The 18,544-nt window shown below is 42.2% G+C and overlaps 1 protein-coding gene across 1 annotated transcript in view; it reads left to right on the plus strand.

The window, feature by feature from the left end:
* The first annotated feature begins 402 nt into the window (after positions 1-402).
* The window catches only part of LOC126419684 (unconventional myosin-XVIIIa), a 1,310,501-nt gene continuing 1,292,359 nt past the window's right edge, over positions 403-18,544 (plus strand). The window contains exon 1 of the mRNA XM_050086870.1: positions 403-996. Within this exon, the coding sequence (XP_049942827.1) occupies positions 859-996 (138 nt within the window). The 5' untranslated portion in view covers positions 403-858. The remainder of the gene's footprint in view (positions 997-18,544) is intronic.

Below are 18,544 nucleotides of genomic sequence, written 5' to 3' on the forward strand. Positions count from 1 at the left end.
CAAAAGTAATTAAAAAATATTCTACTCGTTTGAGAGAGGTATGCAAGACAGAAGACAAATATTAATGGAATTTATTCGCTTTCATTGCATTCTGTACTCCACAGTTTTAACGTTGTTGCTTTTAAATCCACCAACATGTGTCCAGGACGAACGTATGCCGTTCATTAAACTGTGCACAGAAATGACGGAATATTTTGTGCGAGTGTATTCTACCTACGAACTCGGTTTGTTCTTCGCGGGAAGGCTGTTTTCAGTATCAGACGATAGGTGGCTCTGCCGTAGGCGCGCGCAATGCCACCTTGAAGCGAGACCGCGAACGACGGCCTCAGTAGCACTGAACACGCTCAGCGGGAGAGTCGCTGGCAGCGCCATATTGAACTGCTCGCCAGTACCGCTGTTGCAGTGGACTTGTGTGTATAGTGCCGCGACGTTGCGGGCGCGTTTGTCAACAAGTTCCGTGTTGTTCGTATCGTACACGTTTCGGGCGCGAGTAGGAGACTTTAGATGAATGAAAATGCACATATAATAAAGCACAGAAACCTCGTAAAGTGCTTTTTGTTCGTATTTTTCAAATAATGGATTTGTTTTCGGATATTAAATATGTGACAGATGTTGATGAACATATTTTTCCATACAAAACCGAAGTAAATGAAACTCTGTTAGCGAATACCCCTCTACAACGGAATATTTAGCTGTGAAATGTGTTTAGTGTACAAATAAAAGTGAAAGTAACCGTTGTACAGCGCGTAACTTATACCAAAACAAACTTCCGAGCTGGTGGTCTGGCATGTGTTATTGATCTGAAGAAATGCAAATGCATTTTCTCCATATTTCGATTGCTGAGTACTAGTGAAAAAAATGTTCAACTTCATGAAGAAAGGCGGAGCCGAGAAGGAAGATAAGGAGAAAAGGAAGAAGGAGAAGAAGGAAAGGAAAGAAAACAAGAAGAGAGATCGCGGGCCCATGACAGCTGAGGAGCTGTTACGACTGGATGAGGTGAGTTTTTTAGGCTTTATACCGGTAATTTACTACATGCTACTGCAGTTTTGGGATTTGTATGCAGTAATGTTCGCATTAAGGTTTTTCATAATATTTATTTCATCGTTGTGATTGTCTTAGTTTCTATTGCTTAGTATACGTGTGCCATTTGTTCAAGTGTCGACTTTTAACGTGACCAGCTGTGGAATCGAATCATATTGATGCAAAAGACTGTTTAAATTGGGGAACGTGGTTGGGCAACTGTGGTGAAATGAGACGCTAACAAGAGCGGAAGTACATTTGCTATGATACAAGTAGCAGCTTGTTTTCTAGGACAAACCATAATTAGTTCGCAGTAAATATTTGTTGATCTGTGATGGTACTGATTGATTCTCATTATTGCAGGACTTGATTTCAGATTTTTATCACATGTGGCTTTTGCGAACGGAACTTCTTTAAAAAAAAATAGATAGGTCTACAGATTGCCTGAGTTTAATTTTTAGAGCCAAATTTACTTCGACCCTTGGTGGGCATTGTGGTGTGTTCTCCATTTATTCTCTCGCGAGCATGATTTTCATTGGCGTAAGAGATTGAGTTTGGCAGCGTCGGAGTTAATGAAAGTAGCTTAGCGCTGGCGTTTGAAGCGCGCGGAGGGGTGTGTTTACACACTTTGGCTGTAGGGGCGGAAGCCTGCAGAGGGGTGTTGGCACTGTCAGGGGCAATCGTTACTGCTGACGCCGCAAGGGAGAGCTTCGAGGCTTCAGTTTGGTGGCTGCAGTTGCGGCGCGCTACGGGACAGCATGTATCGGCTGCGCTTGGCTTCCTCCCGGAAGGGAGGTGTATTGCAATTTCCTCTTCGTTGCCTCGCCAGCCGGCAGGCGTGTTGAAAAGTTGCCCGTCATAACAATTTGATACCGGTGTCGCTCAATGTTGAACCCTACTCCGTCACCGGCGTCGATGGGTGGGTCTTTGATGAGTAAGGTAAGCTGCCAGCACGACGGTATGCGGAGGAGAGAGCGTTGTGTAGCAGCTTACTGCTTAGTAATAGCGCTGACATTAGCGTGTTAGAGCAGCGCGAGCTTCCGTATCTTTTAAATAGTGCCATTGTTACAGAACAGATCTTTCAACCAGTGGCTTAATCCGTTTTTGCAAGCATTCAGTTCACAATAAAACATTGAATCCGTGCTGTAGTAGTCCACGGTCTGCGCTTTTCAACCCTCCATCCCAAACTGCTTCTCCCATCGTCAACAGTATTCACTCCTCATGGCGTGAAAAAGAGCTAAACTCTTGAAGGTGTTATAAACAAGGCCTAGTGTGGTAAGAAATAGTAACATCCTGCCGATAATTCAAAGAAAAAAGTCGTTGTTTTGGACTCAGAACACGTTTTCAAACAGCTCCATGTTGATATGAATTCGTTGGTTATCACGGTCATTCTCAATTTCAATAAATATCTATTAAAACACTAAAACAACTGTACAACAGACATTGTCTGTTACAATGACACGGCCGAGCACTCAAAAGGATTTTACTCGGGCTCATGAAACGTTAAAAACCCCAGAATGTACCTGCCCGAGGACAAACGTAGAGACCGAAACTGGTTATGGCAGAAAACTGGCGTAACAGAAAGTAAAAGATAGTACCTGGTCGTAGACAAAATTACGAAGACATTGTCGGCAACAATTGTGAGAACATCTGAAGGCATGCGTGTACAGTTGCAACTTTTTTCGGTGTTGGTAAACATGTATCAGGTACGGGGAGTAGTGACATATCTTCCCTTTGTCTTTTTACTTCAATACGTCTTTTTGGATCATGGAGTATAAACGTTATGTTACAAAGTTGATCAGTGTACGCTGTATATCATAGTTTCTCGTCTAATTGAATGACAGTACTATTGCTATGGAGAAAATATGTATGGACACATACTATGCATGTTGGATAGTTAGAAATACCGAACGTAATTCGAGCCAAAATATGGTGTGCAGACTGGAACCCTAGAGACCATCGAGAACTGCAGGCTCAGTTTCCTAAGGTTTATCTACATTAAAAAGCGTCCAAAAAGTAATCTTGCTACTCAGTGTATGAGCAAGAAGCATAAAATTTATTTTGCGTATGAGAACCACAAACTTCGAACTTTCCGTTATTCACTTACGATGCCAAAAACACAAAGACGCCGGCTACTCTTCAGTTGTGTTTGTAGGCAAGTTTTCATGGTCAGTGTATCTTATGTAACTTGCAGCAAAATACGTATAGATTTGTATATTATTTAATGCACATTTTATGAATTTTGGAACGAAAAGTGCGTTAAATATGATGCGAGAGCAGACATCGAGCTACTCTGGAAGTTAATATTTTTACACAACTGTTATTTCGCATTTGCATTCGTTGGCTTCCCAACTCATAACCTAATTCTGGGCTTCCAACGTAACCTGGATCTTATAACCCTGTTAACAAAACAGACTTCGGGAGCACTCATATGCTCTAGCCAGTTTTTGGATCATTTGTACCTTTTCATTTCATGGAATAATTGAGAGGGTCTTGTTACAGTCTTTAACGTACATCTACAGACGCACTGGCTGTCAACATTAATAATGCTTCAAAAGCTATTTACCACATAAACCGAGAATCCTGGATAGAAAATTCGGTATACATTACGACTAGTTAAAGCCTACGCGAGTGTGCTACTGCTTGTTGTACTGGAAGCACACTCAACAGCGAATGAAAAGCTTTGGTGGTGGCGCTGCTGCTTGTAATGGGGAGTAAACACTGTGGAGAACACGCGACTGTTTAACAAACATCGGCAGTCTGGCCTTTACAAAGTCAAGGCCGCGGCGTTCCGCTGCTCGGGCGCCATTGTACAATACTTCCGCGTCCCAGCGGCTGACGGCATTGTCGGACTCGGCGCCAGCAGAATACTGCATACTTCAGTACAGCGGTTCCCGGAGGAGAATTAGCTTCACGTCGCGTCCGATCCGACCGCATTTACTCGCGTTTTAAAGTTTAATTGCTGTTATGGAAACCGGTCGGGTGACCTTGTTCCGAGTTCTCTGCAGATAATATATCTGACGAGTGCCTTGGTGCAGACATAATAGTTTTTTTTTTTTTTTTTTTTTTTTCGAAATGCTCTAGGATTGAGCAATCACAGTTACACCAGAGACAGAGTTGGCCGCAGCAGCATTTATAGTTATTGTCACCCTGATTTTCAGAACACTTGTCATTTGGTGTCTTTTTGGCACATTATTAGTTTCGGCAATTCAGATGATTGTACCATAACCTTTACACGATAAATGCGATTGCAATACCCTGTCCCCTATGCCCACCCTTTTATTGCACCTTTTTCTTAACTTATGTACGAAGATCTTTTTTATTAGTTCCGCAAGATGTTTAAATTTATCGGCTCTCTCGTTTATTTATTTATTATAAATCTCGTTTCCATACGCTTTTCTTTAAGTTGTTGGTGTGCGATGTATTCTTGCCTTCTCGTAGAAGATAGTGTTTCTGCATCTTGGCGTTTCTGTTCGTATTTGCTTCAGATAGATTTGTGTTTGGAGAGAGCCCGCCTTGAGCGAAGCACAACTTCTGTATTTCTTTTTATTCCCTAGACATGTTTCGCTGAAGTTTCAACATCATCAGTTTTTTTTATAAACATTGACACGAAAGGTTACTTTGTGCAGGCTGTAACTTTAGCGAGACATATGTGAGGAATAAAAAGAAAAACAATAATTGTGTTTTGCTCAAGGCAGAACCTCTCCATAAACCAATCTATTGTTTCAACAATTTTCTGAACGTCTCAGACTTTCGCTAGAGATGCTGGGCATTCCATTTTCTTTATAAACAAATTAAATAAGATAGCTGAGAAACCGTTTGCCTATATAACTCCTGTCTGAATCTCGAATGGCTCCCAAATTTCCACGTGAAATGTAAGTTTGGAGATGGTTTTCTTTAATATATGAGCGTTCTGCCAGAATGCAATGGATACAGAAGATTTATTGACAATAGGGTGCCTGTTAACATGAACCCTCTTTCACATTATCCTGTTCAGTGATCTACTTCTTGTTCTACGATGTTTGTGGGAAAGAGACAGGTGTTGTTTACTCATCTCGTACATTATGGCCCGTTAACTGTAATTTATCCACAGGCTGTATTCAACCTTACTCAAATTATTATGGTCAACACTGAGTTTTTTTTTTTCGGTGCATCAGAAACTAAGGAGACTGCAGTCATGTACTACTGCAGCTGATGATATTTGCTTGACATCACCATAGCTATCTTTGCTCTTAATTTAGACAGCACTCACTATCACAACTAAGAATACATGTTGCCAGCAAAGTATCAAATCAAGGCACTGCGTAGAATGTCTAGGCAATGTATAGAAGGCCTATGACTTTTTGGCAAGGTTTAACTTAAGTTTTATTTAGTATTTTCCCTCAGAAATGTTTAAAATGCCTAGGTAATGCTAGCTAAGAGGTTAAAATACAAAATGGACACAGGCAAAGTATAAAATTACTATGAAATATTAAAATATGAAAACAAAATTGACTTATAATGAAGTAGATGTTTTTAATAGTTTTTTAACAATTGCTAATATGCAAAACAGTCAAAGACATCATTTAACAGTGATTAAGACTGTATAATACACAATAATTGAATCTGAGCTTTCAGTTTTTATACACTTCGACGATGTACCGGTACTTCTTTTACGATTTATATTTTCCAGAAAGCAGAACTCAAATGACATTTTGAATTGCAGATAACTTTTCTTTTTAACAGACACCTGGCATATATTTTTGCACGTGCACTTCACAAATCCGCGTCTAGTCGCGGTAGATGGCTGAGTTGCAGCTGACGTGAGAGAGACGTCTCGTTTTAGCGAAAGTGACACTCTTGACATACCTCAACCCCAACCGACCTGGACTGAAACTGTCATGACAGTGATGTCTGCGAATCACGTAACTGTCAAAATAGTTAAATTATCTTTCCTTCGTGCTTTGCTTTAAACGTAAACGGCATTTATTAAATGTCTAGACAAAGTATTAAATAAGATGCATTTCATACCCCGCCTAGTGAGTTTCGGCATTCTGTATATTGCCTAGGCATTCCAGATGATGCTGGATTTCACCATTTCCTGGCAATACTTAGTCTTCTACTACTACTACTACATAAAGGCTTTCACTGCAGCAAACTATACACTCCGCTTATACACAGTGTCCCAGAAATGTAGCGACGAACTGCGAAGGATAGTAGAGAGTATCTTGAGGAACTAATCGAGGATAGGAACCCGTGTCGGTCGTCACGCCACTTGGCCGCACCTTCGACAGCAAACGTGACTTTCTACGTTGATGGACCGCAGGCTGAAAGTCTCGCAATGTTGTTTGTTTTTCACAGATCGCGAGTAATTGCCACTATCACCAGTGGAGAAGGTGGAGCTAGTTGCAATGTGGAAAAGCCTTGTCTCTCATGAATGCGATGATCTGTTGCCTCGGAGGATGATGCTTTCGGACACGGGTTTCCACCTACATTTTATGTTTCTCCTAGAACCGTCTAAAATCTTCATTGCTTTTCAGTATACAGGAAAATCTCCAGTGTTTTTTCTGTACACAGAAAACCTGTGTCATTCACCAAGGGGGGAGAGCACTGCATTCATAGGAGACAATACATTTGAACGCAGCAGGTAGCTTTATCTTAACCACTGCCGATCGTGGCAATCAGTCGCTATCATTGAATGACAGATCACGTTTCGAGACTTTCCGCGTACGGTCCGTCAGCATGCGGCGCCTGTAACTTCGACGTTCTGTAGCGTCGTTGGATGACGTTTCCGGACGCGTGCTCTTATCCTTGACTAGTTCCTCAAGACACCTTCTGCAACCCCTCGGAGTTTGTCGAAATGTTTCTAGGACAACTTTTATGCTTTCGTGCCAGCAACGCCACAAGGTTGCATTAATCTCACTGTGCGTCGGTCATAATGTTTTGCGTCGTCATTACGATTGAAAACATAATTGTGCTAGGGCACTGAGAACGATGCTACATTCACAACCAAAAACTGTGCCTTAAAATGGAAACAAACGAGGGTTGGAACGTTAATAGTGGCAACTGTTTACAAAATAGATACGTGTTTCAAAGTTTTAATGACCTTCACGGTAGTCACCAGCATTGTGTATAACCCGTTGCCAGCGATGTGGAAGTTGTAGGATACTCTTAGCAGTGCCAGTTGTGTTGACAGTTCGAGCGGCGCGGTCTATTGCCCAACGAATTTGTAGCAGTTATGAATGCCGTGAAGTGTTTCCTTCAGTTTAGAAATCGAGTTGAACTCACGGGGGCTTAAGTCAGCGGAGTGCAGTAGGTGGTATCGCACTTAGCAGACCCATCAGTCAAACAAATCAGTAACAGCTTGCACTGTACGTGCTTGATTATTGTCCTGCAAAATGATGGTCAGGTACTGCGGAAAGTGTCATCACTTCTGTCTCTAAGCTGGTCGTAGGTTGTGTTCCAATAATGAACAGCATGGATACAAAAGTGATGACACTTTCTGCAGGACCTGACCATCATTTTGCAGGACAATTGTCAAGCATGTCCAGTGCAAGCTGTTACTGATTTGCGTGACTGGTGGGGCAGCTAAGTGGCATACCACCTACAGCACTCCACTGACTTAAACCCTCGTGAGTTCAACTCGATTTCTAAACTGAAGGAAACACTTCACGGCTTTCGCTTCAGAACTGCTACAAGTTCGTCGGACAATAGATCGCGCCGCTCGAACTGTCAACACAATTGGCACTGCTAAGAGTATCCTACGACTTTCACATCGCTGGCAACGGGTTATACACAATGCTTGCGACTACTTTGAAGGTCAGTAAAACTTTGAAACACGTATTCGTTTTGTACGAGCTGCAAATAAATAGTTACCCGTATTAAAGTCCCAACCCGCGTATTATGCAAGCTACATTTACAGAAACGCAACTGATGAAGCCGTAAAATAAACGAAATGCATCTGATTAATGTAACTCCCTCTTAAATTTCAGTACGCTTAGGACAATATAAGCAAATAACAGGGAAATCAAGGATAAATTTGGCAAAGGAATTAAAATTCAGGGAGAAGAAATAAAAAAATTACTGTTTGATGATGACATTGTAATTCTGTCAGAGACGGCGAGGTACTTAAAAGAGCAGTTGAATGAAATGGACAGTGTCTTGAAATAAGGTTATAAGGTGAACACCAACAAAAGTGAAATAGGGGGAATGGAATGAGTCGAATTAAATGAGGTGATACTGATGCAATTGGATCAGAAAATAGGTCACCAAGAGTAGTAGTTGGGTTTTGCTATTTGGGCAACCAAAGTAGGGAAAATACAACATGCAGAGAGAAAAGAAAAAAAAAACAATCTACTCGTAATGTGTTACGAAGTCCTTCCTGACGGTACGTGTCTGGAGGAGAGACTTCTTTGGATGTGGAACGTGGGCTACAGGCAGTTCAGACAGTAAAAGAAGAGAAGCTTTTGAAATATGGTGCTGCAGAAGAATACTGGAGATTGTGTGGCTAGATTGAATACAAATGAGAATCAATTGCGGTTTCACTTAGAAACCTTACAAATGAGGAGCTACTGGATCGAATTGGGGAAAGAAATTTACGGCACAACTTGACTTAAAGAAGGGATCAGTTGATAGGACATCTGCTGAGGCATCAAGGAGACGTCAGTTTGGTAATGAAAATAAACGGGGAGGGGGGGGGGGAGTGGGAGGCAAGGCATAAATATTATAAGCAGGTTAAGTCAGCGTAAGTTGCATTAGATGTACAGAGACGATGAGGCTGGCACAGGATAGACTAGCAAGGAGAAACCAGTCTTCGGACAATTACAGATACAGGTTGTCAAACTAAACACCTTTCAGCTGTCTAGTTTCCAACCTTATTTTATTTGGCAACCCGTTTCAGCGTTTTAATACGCCATCTTCAGGCACCTGACCAACGTATAGCAAGCTTCTACCTCAGCAGTGATTAAAACAGGAGCCAGCAATATTGGTGTTAGTATATTTTGATATGACGGTGGCGATCGCCTCAGCCCTGAGGCTTTAGAAAAAAAATGTACTAATACCAGTATTGCTGGCCTCTGTTTTGATCACAAGCAATGTAGAATCTTATTGATTGGCAACTCCATGGAGTGTTCTGTGCACCACGACCAGATAATGGATATAATTGGAAGAAGAAATAGCATTGGCCTTTTTTTTTTTGTTTTATTATCCGCAAAATCGATTTTCGGTCACTTAGTGACCATCCTCAGTGCTGTAATATACAATTAAAATTGATAGGCACTGGTATCAACAAGCTTAGAGCGATCACATAAACTAACATAAACTCATGTGATCGCTCTCAGCTTGTTGATACCAGTGCCTATCAATTTTAATTGCGTATTAGAGCACTTAGGATGGTCACTAAGCGATCGAAAATCGATTTTGCGGATAATAAAACAAAAAAATACGACCAATGCTGTTTGTTCTTCCAATTCTATAAATGTAGAATCTTCCTGCACGTGGCAAGAGTAGAACAAAAGCAAACTAGTGCTTTTCATTTATTAAAAAGAAGTTAAAACTATTTATTGCTAGCTTCCAGGCACACATCGCACGTTGCTGTGGTCATATTCATTCCAAAGATTAGTTTATTTCAGCGCTTCGTATCTCTTCGTTCCTGCGCAACTACTGCAGCATACATGCATTTGAACCCGCTTACTGGAGCAAAACCTCGGCCTCCGGCTATAATTCTTACCCCTTGCTTCCCCAAACTTCCGTCCATTACCCCAAATTAACTATTCCTTATCTCCCCAGTGGCACTCAGTACCTCCTCATCACAACCTCAGAGAAATAGAAAGTACGCTACAGATCGTTCCTGCACCGTCGAGACAACGCCCTGCGAACGTCCTTGTCAATCCAGAGCGAGTATTACATAAGGTTAAGAATGATCCTAGTAGCAGTACACGGCGAGTTGTGGCCACTATCAGAATGAACAATTGTGTAGGCTGGCGAATACCACTTGAATACCAGCCGTATACGTGCCATGTAAGGCGAGTACGCCTTCCGCCGGTCGATCACTGTGTATTGTGAATGTACGGCGGCTGTGTTTGTGGCTCTTCTCGAGACTCTGGCGTTAATCGATATACATGCGACAGCACATTACCAGTATGTTCCAAAACGTCGTGCATAAAAACGGGTTTACCTGATGCTCATACCTCGAGTTCTGTTGGCGATAAAAAAAGGTAGGGTCAAGTGTTTTGGATAGCCTCTGGGATAGGGACCATTTGTATACCCAACAGAAGGATCGCCTCAGTGCCACTGGCCCACAGTTCAGCGTCAAAGTATGAATATTACGCACTTTACTCCAGCTTAGGCAAATGGAGCAAATCGGTTGGTTCTTAGCGCATTTGATTTGATCGACGATGGGGCTTGTGGACGCACCAAAAGTTCATGGTAACTTTCTCAGAAAACCCCAAAAAGGGTCCTTTACTACATTTTCCCCGTCACCAGAGGACCAAACCCCAGCCGAGAATTCCAAGACAGGTGGCTGAAATTTTTACAATGTGCTCTTTAGATCCCGATCTCGAACAACAGTAAAAATTTTCTTCATGTCTTTACCCATTTTCTAGACACATAGGTTCAAAATTATCCGACTTATGTACGTAAAATACGCACGTAAAATCAAGCGTGAGGTGAAGACATAGTTTATGAAGTAACGTAGCACGGAGAAATATGCTGTAAAGTGTTTTCCTTAACATTCAGGAACGCCTTATTGTAGTAATGAAGCACTTACAAAATTTTTGTGCATATTAAATCCAGTCTGAGGTGTAAAATTAGTTTCAAGTTATTTCTAGCTAATTTTACAGACCAATATATTTCATATGACATGCATGCCGTGCTGCAGCAGGGAAAAGCAGTGAACCAGTGGAAAGATGCTCCTGTCAGAGTACAAAAATTGTGAATATTTTCCTGTTCGTTTAAAAGACTGGCTGAAAATTGGGGTACTTGCTGCTTCATTCTACCTTCCTCAGCATCTTTAAAAAAATTTCCAAGAATTTTGACGTGGGAACATATTCGCGCTTTTGTATGCTGAGAGAAAGAAGTCATTGGCAGTGGCAAAGAACGGAAAAGTAGATAGTAGACAGTTGTGTTATAAAGACAATAGAAGCGCGAGAGAAAGAGATGGACACAGTGGCGATGGACCATAGTTTACGGAGGCAGAACCATGCTAGGTAAACAGTGAAGGAGACAGTGCCAAAGGGGAAGAAATAAACAAAAGTAGATGAGAGCCAGTGATAATGAGTGGCAGAGTGTATGACGATGACAACGAGGAAGAGAGAGACATCGACAGTGAGTAGAGACAACCGAAGAAGAAATGAGATATTAACATTATGAGAAAAATGATAAAATGGTCGTGTGGTATTTTTGGCCGGGAGGCTGTGCTCGGGGAAGTTCGGCCACCGGGTTGCAAGTCTTATTTCATTTGATGCGTTTCGGTGATGATATGATGATGATAACACAATACACTCTCCACGAGCTGAGAAAATGTCCAACCCGGCGGGGTATCGAACCCGGGTCCGCTGCATGGCAGGCAAGCACGTGACCACTCAGCTATGTAGGTGGCCGGCAGTAAAACAGAGCAAGAGGGAGAGAGTGAAAATGAGAGGAGATTGCAGTAGTAGAACAGAACGAAGGAGACTGTGGCTATGACACAGGAGACACTGACATAAAACACAAAGATGCGTGACAGCAGTGCTTCGAGTGATTCCACAAAAAGCGTTTTCTGTTTCTAACAGCTTTACAACCGATGTCAGAAGTGTGGTTATTACTTTCAAGGCTAGTAGAGCTATTTTGTTTGTAACTCATGTTCCCTTTATTTTCTAGGATCATTCACGGAACTACTCAGGTACACATGAGACAGGATTCAGTCGTGAGGGTGTGAGTGAGTTGAAAACTCAACATGTATGATCGGATGGTAAACCCACTGCTTATGTGCATCGTTCATACCGAAATTCCAAAGCTTACACAATTATCCACAGGGCTCTGTTGTACGATCACCTTTTTTAGCACAAAGTGTGACCATTAAGAGATAAGTCTTTGTACCATGTATTGGCAAAGTAGCTAGAGAATTTTTCATTGAACGTACTGATTGCGATGTAGTCTGTGTGTGAAATGGAAGAAGTCCGTCTGCTTCATAATATTATTTTCATCAGTCCGTGGAACGATTCCTGTGCACTTGTGGTATAGCCTCACTGATTCTATTTAGTTTCAGAATTTGTAGAACATATGAAACTCGTGAGACTTGGAACAAGGAAGTGTAAAATCTCCTACTACAAGTAATGCAAAGTCCCGTGTAGATAACGCCAAAACACACTATATTTACTGCACTGTTAGCGTTAAATTTTCTGTACTTCATGTAACAGGGGTGCACAAACAAATTCGTGCGTGTGTGCACACACATTCGTACACAATATTTATAAAGGAATTGTGTGACCCACAATCTGAAAGATTTTTGGATGAATAAATAAAAACATACTTAATTGCAGGTTTTGTGTTCTGGTTTCGAACACGCAAGTGTCCAAAGAGAACAGTCAATTAAATATTTCATCCAAAACAGAACGCTTTTTTTAATTTTTGCATTTGGCCGACTATGGACTGCAAAGGCCTTGACTTCTTGGTTTCTCTTCTCCTCCCAGAACCTCTTCATTCTTTCGCTTATTTTTTTCCTCTCTCTTCCTCGGTAATGGTCAGTGTGGACCTCCTGTTTTGATGGTTTCTCTTGAAATGATTTTATACTTTTAAATCAGCTTCTGAGCTCTCTTCTATTGTGGGCCATCTTTGGCGTAATTTCAACTTCCGTCGTATCCCTCTTCATCTCAAAAAAAAAAGGGGGGGGGGGGCTCTGAGCACTATGGAACTTAATTGCTGAGGTCATCAGACTGTAGCGCGTAGAACCGCTCGGCCTCTCCGGCCGGCTCTTCATCTCATTTACACATTTAGATGTAGCCTTTAACCGCACAATGTAGTTGAAGATCGTTTTGATCAGTCTGCATTTATCCATTCTTAGTAGGTGCCCGTAGAACTTCGCTTCCTCATTGTGCCCGTGATCTTTCAGCGTCCTTGTAGAGTTCTTCGTTTTCCCGCTTCTTCCAAGTCCCATCAGTAGTCTTCCGTGGTCCGAGTATTTTTCGCAGTATCTTTCTTTTTGTCTTTTCGAGTTCTTAAAGTTCCTCTTTTATTATTTAAAATAAGACCCTCTGAAGCGTACAGTCCTTCAGGTTGTACTACCGAGCTATGGTGTCTGTTTTCGGCTCTGTAGGATAACGCCAGTTTGTTGTACTTGTTCTGCGTCAGCTTGTACGCCAGGTCTAGTTCTCTGGCTCTTTCCTTGTTTGCCTCCTTATCCAGGCCGCTGAGTTGGATTCCTTTTCCCAGGGATTTAAACTTCTCTGTCCTCTTAAACTTCCCATGCATCTCTCATTTCGGTGCCGGCACTCCATATATTCTGTCTTAGCATAGGATATTTGAAGACCCGTTTTCTTGTTTATTTGAAGCAAATAATACACTTACCTGTCTCGCTCTGCACGGCTATGGTTGAATGTTCAAACGTGGAATTATGTATCCAATTCCATGAATTGCAGCCCAACTACAAGAAGCAGCCTATGATACTGAGCTTGGCGAAGACACAACTCTGAAGAAAACGAACTGTGAATGTCAACTTCAGTTGCTATGAACACATGTTCGATGACTTCGCTTAACACGCTGTACGTTAGAGATTGATAAGAGCGCGACGGCGCGATGATCCAGCAACTGTCCACCGGAAGGGGAAGTAGGTCTTCGAGCGAGTCGGAGGTCAACACAAACACTCGTTCTCGTTCCATGCGCCAGTGCACCAGGCGTGGCTGTTGCCTCGTTTGTATGTGTCGATCTTTACCAATAGAAAGACAGTGGACGTTCCAGATCCCCAAAAATGAACGTTTAGTGGGATCGCCGTTGTCTTTACCTCGCAATGTTACTTTACCTCCCCTGACTGAATGCAGTAATCCACCCCAGTGAAATCAGCAATCGTAATAGTAGCGAATGTTTTTTTGAGTTGTTGGCTCACGTATCGGAGGAAGCTTCATTTTCAAGCAGGAGAGAATACAGACGTCTAAAAAGTGAGATCAGCAGAAATTGCAAAATGGCTAAACAGGAATGGCTAGAGGACACGTGAGAGGGTGTAGAAGCACGTATAGCCAAGGGAAAGATAGATACTGCCTGTAGGAATGTTAAAAAGATCTTTTGGGGAAAAAGAGAAGCTGCATTAATGTCAAAAGCTAAGATGGTAAGGTAGTTCTAAGCAAGGAAGGAAAAGATAAAACATGGAAAGAATATATAGAGGGTTTCTACAAAGGAAATTTCAGAAAGGGAAGAAGAAGTAGATGAGATGGAAGACACGATACTGCGAGAAAAAATTTGACAGAGCACTGAAAGATCCAAATCAAAGTAAGGCCCCTAGAGAAGACACCATTCCATCAGATTTATTGGGATCCTTGGGAGGCCCAGACCTGACAAAACCAATCCAACTGGTGTGCAAGATGAGAAAGGGGAAACACCCTTAGACATCAAGAATAATGTAGTAATTCCAGTTCCAAAGAATGTATGTGATAAAAGGTGTGAGCACTACGGAGCCGCCTGTGCAATAAGTCATGGCTGCAAAACGCTACTAGGAGTTATTAACGGAGTAATAGCAGAATGTAGAAGCCAATCTCGGGAAAGATCAATCTGAGTTCCGGAGAAATGTAGGAGCACGCGAGGCAGTACTGACCTTACAACTAATCGAAGAAAATGGTTAAAAAAAGGCAAACCTACGTTTATAGCACTTGTAGATTTAGAGAGAGTTTTTGACGGTGTTGTCGGGAATACATTTTTTTACACCCTGAAGGTAGCAGGGCTAAAATACAGGGAGCTAAAGGTTATGGAGCCTGTATAGTAATCTGACAGCAGTTATAAGAATCGAAGGACATGAAAGGGAAGCAATGATTGAGAATGGAGTGAGGCAAGGGTGGTTGAGAATGAAGAGAACCAAGGTTGCAGCCTGTCTTCGACGTTATTCATTCTGTACATTGAGCAAGCAGGAAACGAAAACAAAGAGAAATTTAGAGTAGAATTAAAGTTCAGGGAGAAGAAATAAAATTCTGTCAGACAGCAAAAGACTTCACAAGAATGTTTGAACTGACTAATAGTGTCTTAAAAAGAGAGGAATAGCATCGAAAGTAAAACAAACACAATGGAATGTCGTCGAATTAAATCTGGCGGCTCTGAGAGAATTAAATTAGGAAATGAGAAAATAAAAGTGGCAGATGAGTTTTGCTGTTTGGATAGCGAAACAGGTTACGCTGGCCGTAGTAGAGAGGATATCAAATGCAGACTTCTTATTGTGAGCAAAGCATGGCTGAGAAGAGGGATTTGTTAGCGTGGAATGTACGTAAATTTAAGTGTTAGAACGTCTTTCCAGAAGATATTTGTGTGGACTGTAGCCTTGTACGGAAATGAAACGTGGAAGATAAGCAGTTCGGACAAGAAAAGAGTAGAAGCTTTTGAAATGTGATGTTGTGGAAGATCGAGTAACTAATGAGGACGATCTGAAGCGAATTTGGGAGAAGAGAAATTTATAGCAGAACTAGAGTAAAAGAAGCGTTCGGCGAAAGGACACGTTATGATTCGTCGTCGATTAGTCGGTTTGGTATTGGAAGTGGGGTAAACAGTCCCAATGGATGAATACAGTAAGCAGCTTGAAATGGATCTAGTTGCAATATTTAGCCGAGGCTTGTACAGAATGGACTAGCGTGCAGAGTTTCATCAAACTAGTCTTCGGGCTGAAGATCACTCAATAACAACCATCACCAACTGAATAGCAACAGTTTCCTTCTCACAAAATATGTAAGACTGCAGAAGGAACGCTCAGGAGGAAAGTAGTTCTCAGTTTTAGAAAAAAAATGAAGCCCTAAGTGCACACGTGATTGCCAACTGAGACTTTTTTCCGCTTTTTGTTCAACTAAATACGCAGAAAAATAGTAGCTCAGTAATGCCAAAGTAACACATCATTTTACAGGCTGAGCACAACATTTAGTTACCCTCGCTATTATTTCGTGCATTCGTTTGTCATGTCACAACAGAAAATTAATTCAAGGAAATATTACTACCAATAAACATTCCAGAGCACTTACACTGTCATTTCCGTTGCGGAGAGTCATTCCACGGAGAGTAGAACTAAACGTGTTTGTGACTGTGGTTCCAAGTCCGCCACGCAACTCGTAACGTTTGCTAACTTCTTCCCCTATGACGTGGTCCCGTAACGCGTTTTCCCATGACGATTGCTCATAGCTGCGCACTGACCATTCCAGATGATTAAGCGGTTGGTCGAATCACTTGCTGCCACAAACGACATTAACACAGCCCGTGACAACAGCGTCACACCCGTCTTGCGCTATAAGTTTCCGGGAGGGGACCGGGCTGAGAGACGATGTTCCTGGTGCTGCGGAGTTACTCGCTGAGGAATGTCATGTGATTCAGTCAGGCGTCAGGGAAAGAGGACGTCGTAAATTACAGTTTCGCTCGTGTAAATTGCAGTGTATTATCGACCTCTTCAGAGAAATTTCTTTATTCTGTATTCTACTTCTTATACAGGATATTGTTGCTCGTTTCGATTACATCATTTTTCCTGATGAAGCGAACTTTTGAGATATAAGAATTCCCCCTCAAGTCTCATGACGTTTTAGCATGTCATTCTCTTATTTCGCCAACAGTTGCGTACATCGTTACTTGGTGCAAGTCTTTCAAACGAGCCAAAATACGAAAGCGCACGTGTCGTGTTTTGTTGTTGGTGGCGGTGCTGACGATGTGGATGAAGTGGTGGTGGTGATAGAAGGCAGAGTGTGAAACCTGGCCGTTCCTCTGAAATAGCACCAAGCCCATATTACGGTGTAATACCGGCCCAAGGACGCCGATGATATAGCTATCGTGCGATGGACGGATCACCATCATCTGTGTCCGCAACTCGTGCTCTAGTGGCTAACGTTGCTGCCTCTGGATCACGACGTCCCGGGTTCGATTCCCGGGCTGGTCGGGGATTTTCTCCTCTCGGGGACTGTCATAATCATTCGGGTAGTGGCGAGACTGGAAATGGAAAGATTGGTACTTGTACGGGCTCTGATGACCACGATGTTGAGCGCCCCACAAATCATATCACCGTCAACTGTGTCACATGTTTTTAATGCGTGAGTTAGTTTGGAAAGGCTTCGAATTTAGCCCAGGACGTAGGCGTGCAGGCTCGTAATGCGGAACTCTACGGCATCACTTCTCGACTTGTGTCCAAATGCTGCCAATAAAAAGGTCTCCCACAAGCAGAATATGAACCATCTGCCTTCGAATTGAGCCTTAACGGAATTTTGTTATTGATCGAGGCCGTGTATATTTTTAAGTCAAACCGTTTCCCTTTTACTATTTTGAAACCGAGTTAGAAATACCATGTCTTGCGATAAATGTTTCCACACAGGACATGGACGTGCAGAAGGAAGAGATCTGCGACACCGCAACATAGAATTACACGTTTCGTTATATTTCCTATCGGCAACAACAGAATAAAGCCCGTCGGATCTTAGTAATGTGCTGCGAAACCCGAACCAGTGCAACACAGGATCGCTTTTACCGAGCATTTCCCACATTCGGATAAAGCTTTCTGAAACTAAACTTGTTTTCTGCGCATGTTGCAACTTGCCTGCTATGAATATATAAACAGTGTGCCCAGGAATGGTCAGTATTCAGGGATACGACAGGGACGAGCATGCAAAACAAAGAAGTCTAGTGAACGCGGGCACTTACGCATAAATTAAGAGCTATGAGCCCTTCACATTCGATTCTGCGAAACAAATCTCTTCTACTGTAGACTCTTTTCTTTCCACATTTTGAGAGGTGGTAGTATGGACCAAAAGAAGAGAGAGTCCAGTAAACATGAGCTATAATGTGCGTACCTGAAGAGCTATGATAATTTGTTTATCTCAGCTACTGTGAAACATCTCTCTCCTACTGAACAAGTTCTCATAGCTCTAAAGGCCTGATTTGAGACCATATGTTTCCCAGCCTTTTTTGCTTCGAATGACCGTTCCTGTCAAATCTCTGAACATCGACCATTCCTTCTAGGACATCCTGTATTATAAGCACATGAAACAAAAAGTTTGTCACCCCGCAGAAGACATGACGCTGATAGCGTGTGAGAGGACCTCTGGTCTTGTTAATGGTCTCAATTTAGTGATAAAGAGCGTCCACAACGTTCTTCACATATGTCATGCCCCGCTCTAGCCACACATTTGTTACTATATCCGGGAGGGACACCAAAGAGTGACGCTGTGTATGGTCACGTTTCACCCATTCTACATCTACACGGATACTCTGCAAATCACATTTAGGTGCCTGGCAGAGGGTTCATCGAACCACCTTCACAATTCTCTGTTATTCGCGCGCGGAAAGAATGAACATCTATATCTTTCCGTACGAGCTCTGATTTCCCTTATTTTATAGTGATGATCGTTTC

The sequence above is a fragment of the Schistocerca serialis genome, chromosome 9 (assembly GCF_023864345.2).
Source record: "Schistocerca serialis cubense isolate TAMUIC-IGC-003099 chromosome 9, iqSchSeri2.2, whole genome shotgun sequence".
Lineage (NCBI taxonomy): Eukaryota > Metazoa > Arthropoda > Insecta > Orthoptera > Acrididae > Schistocerca > Schistocerca serialis.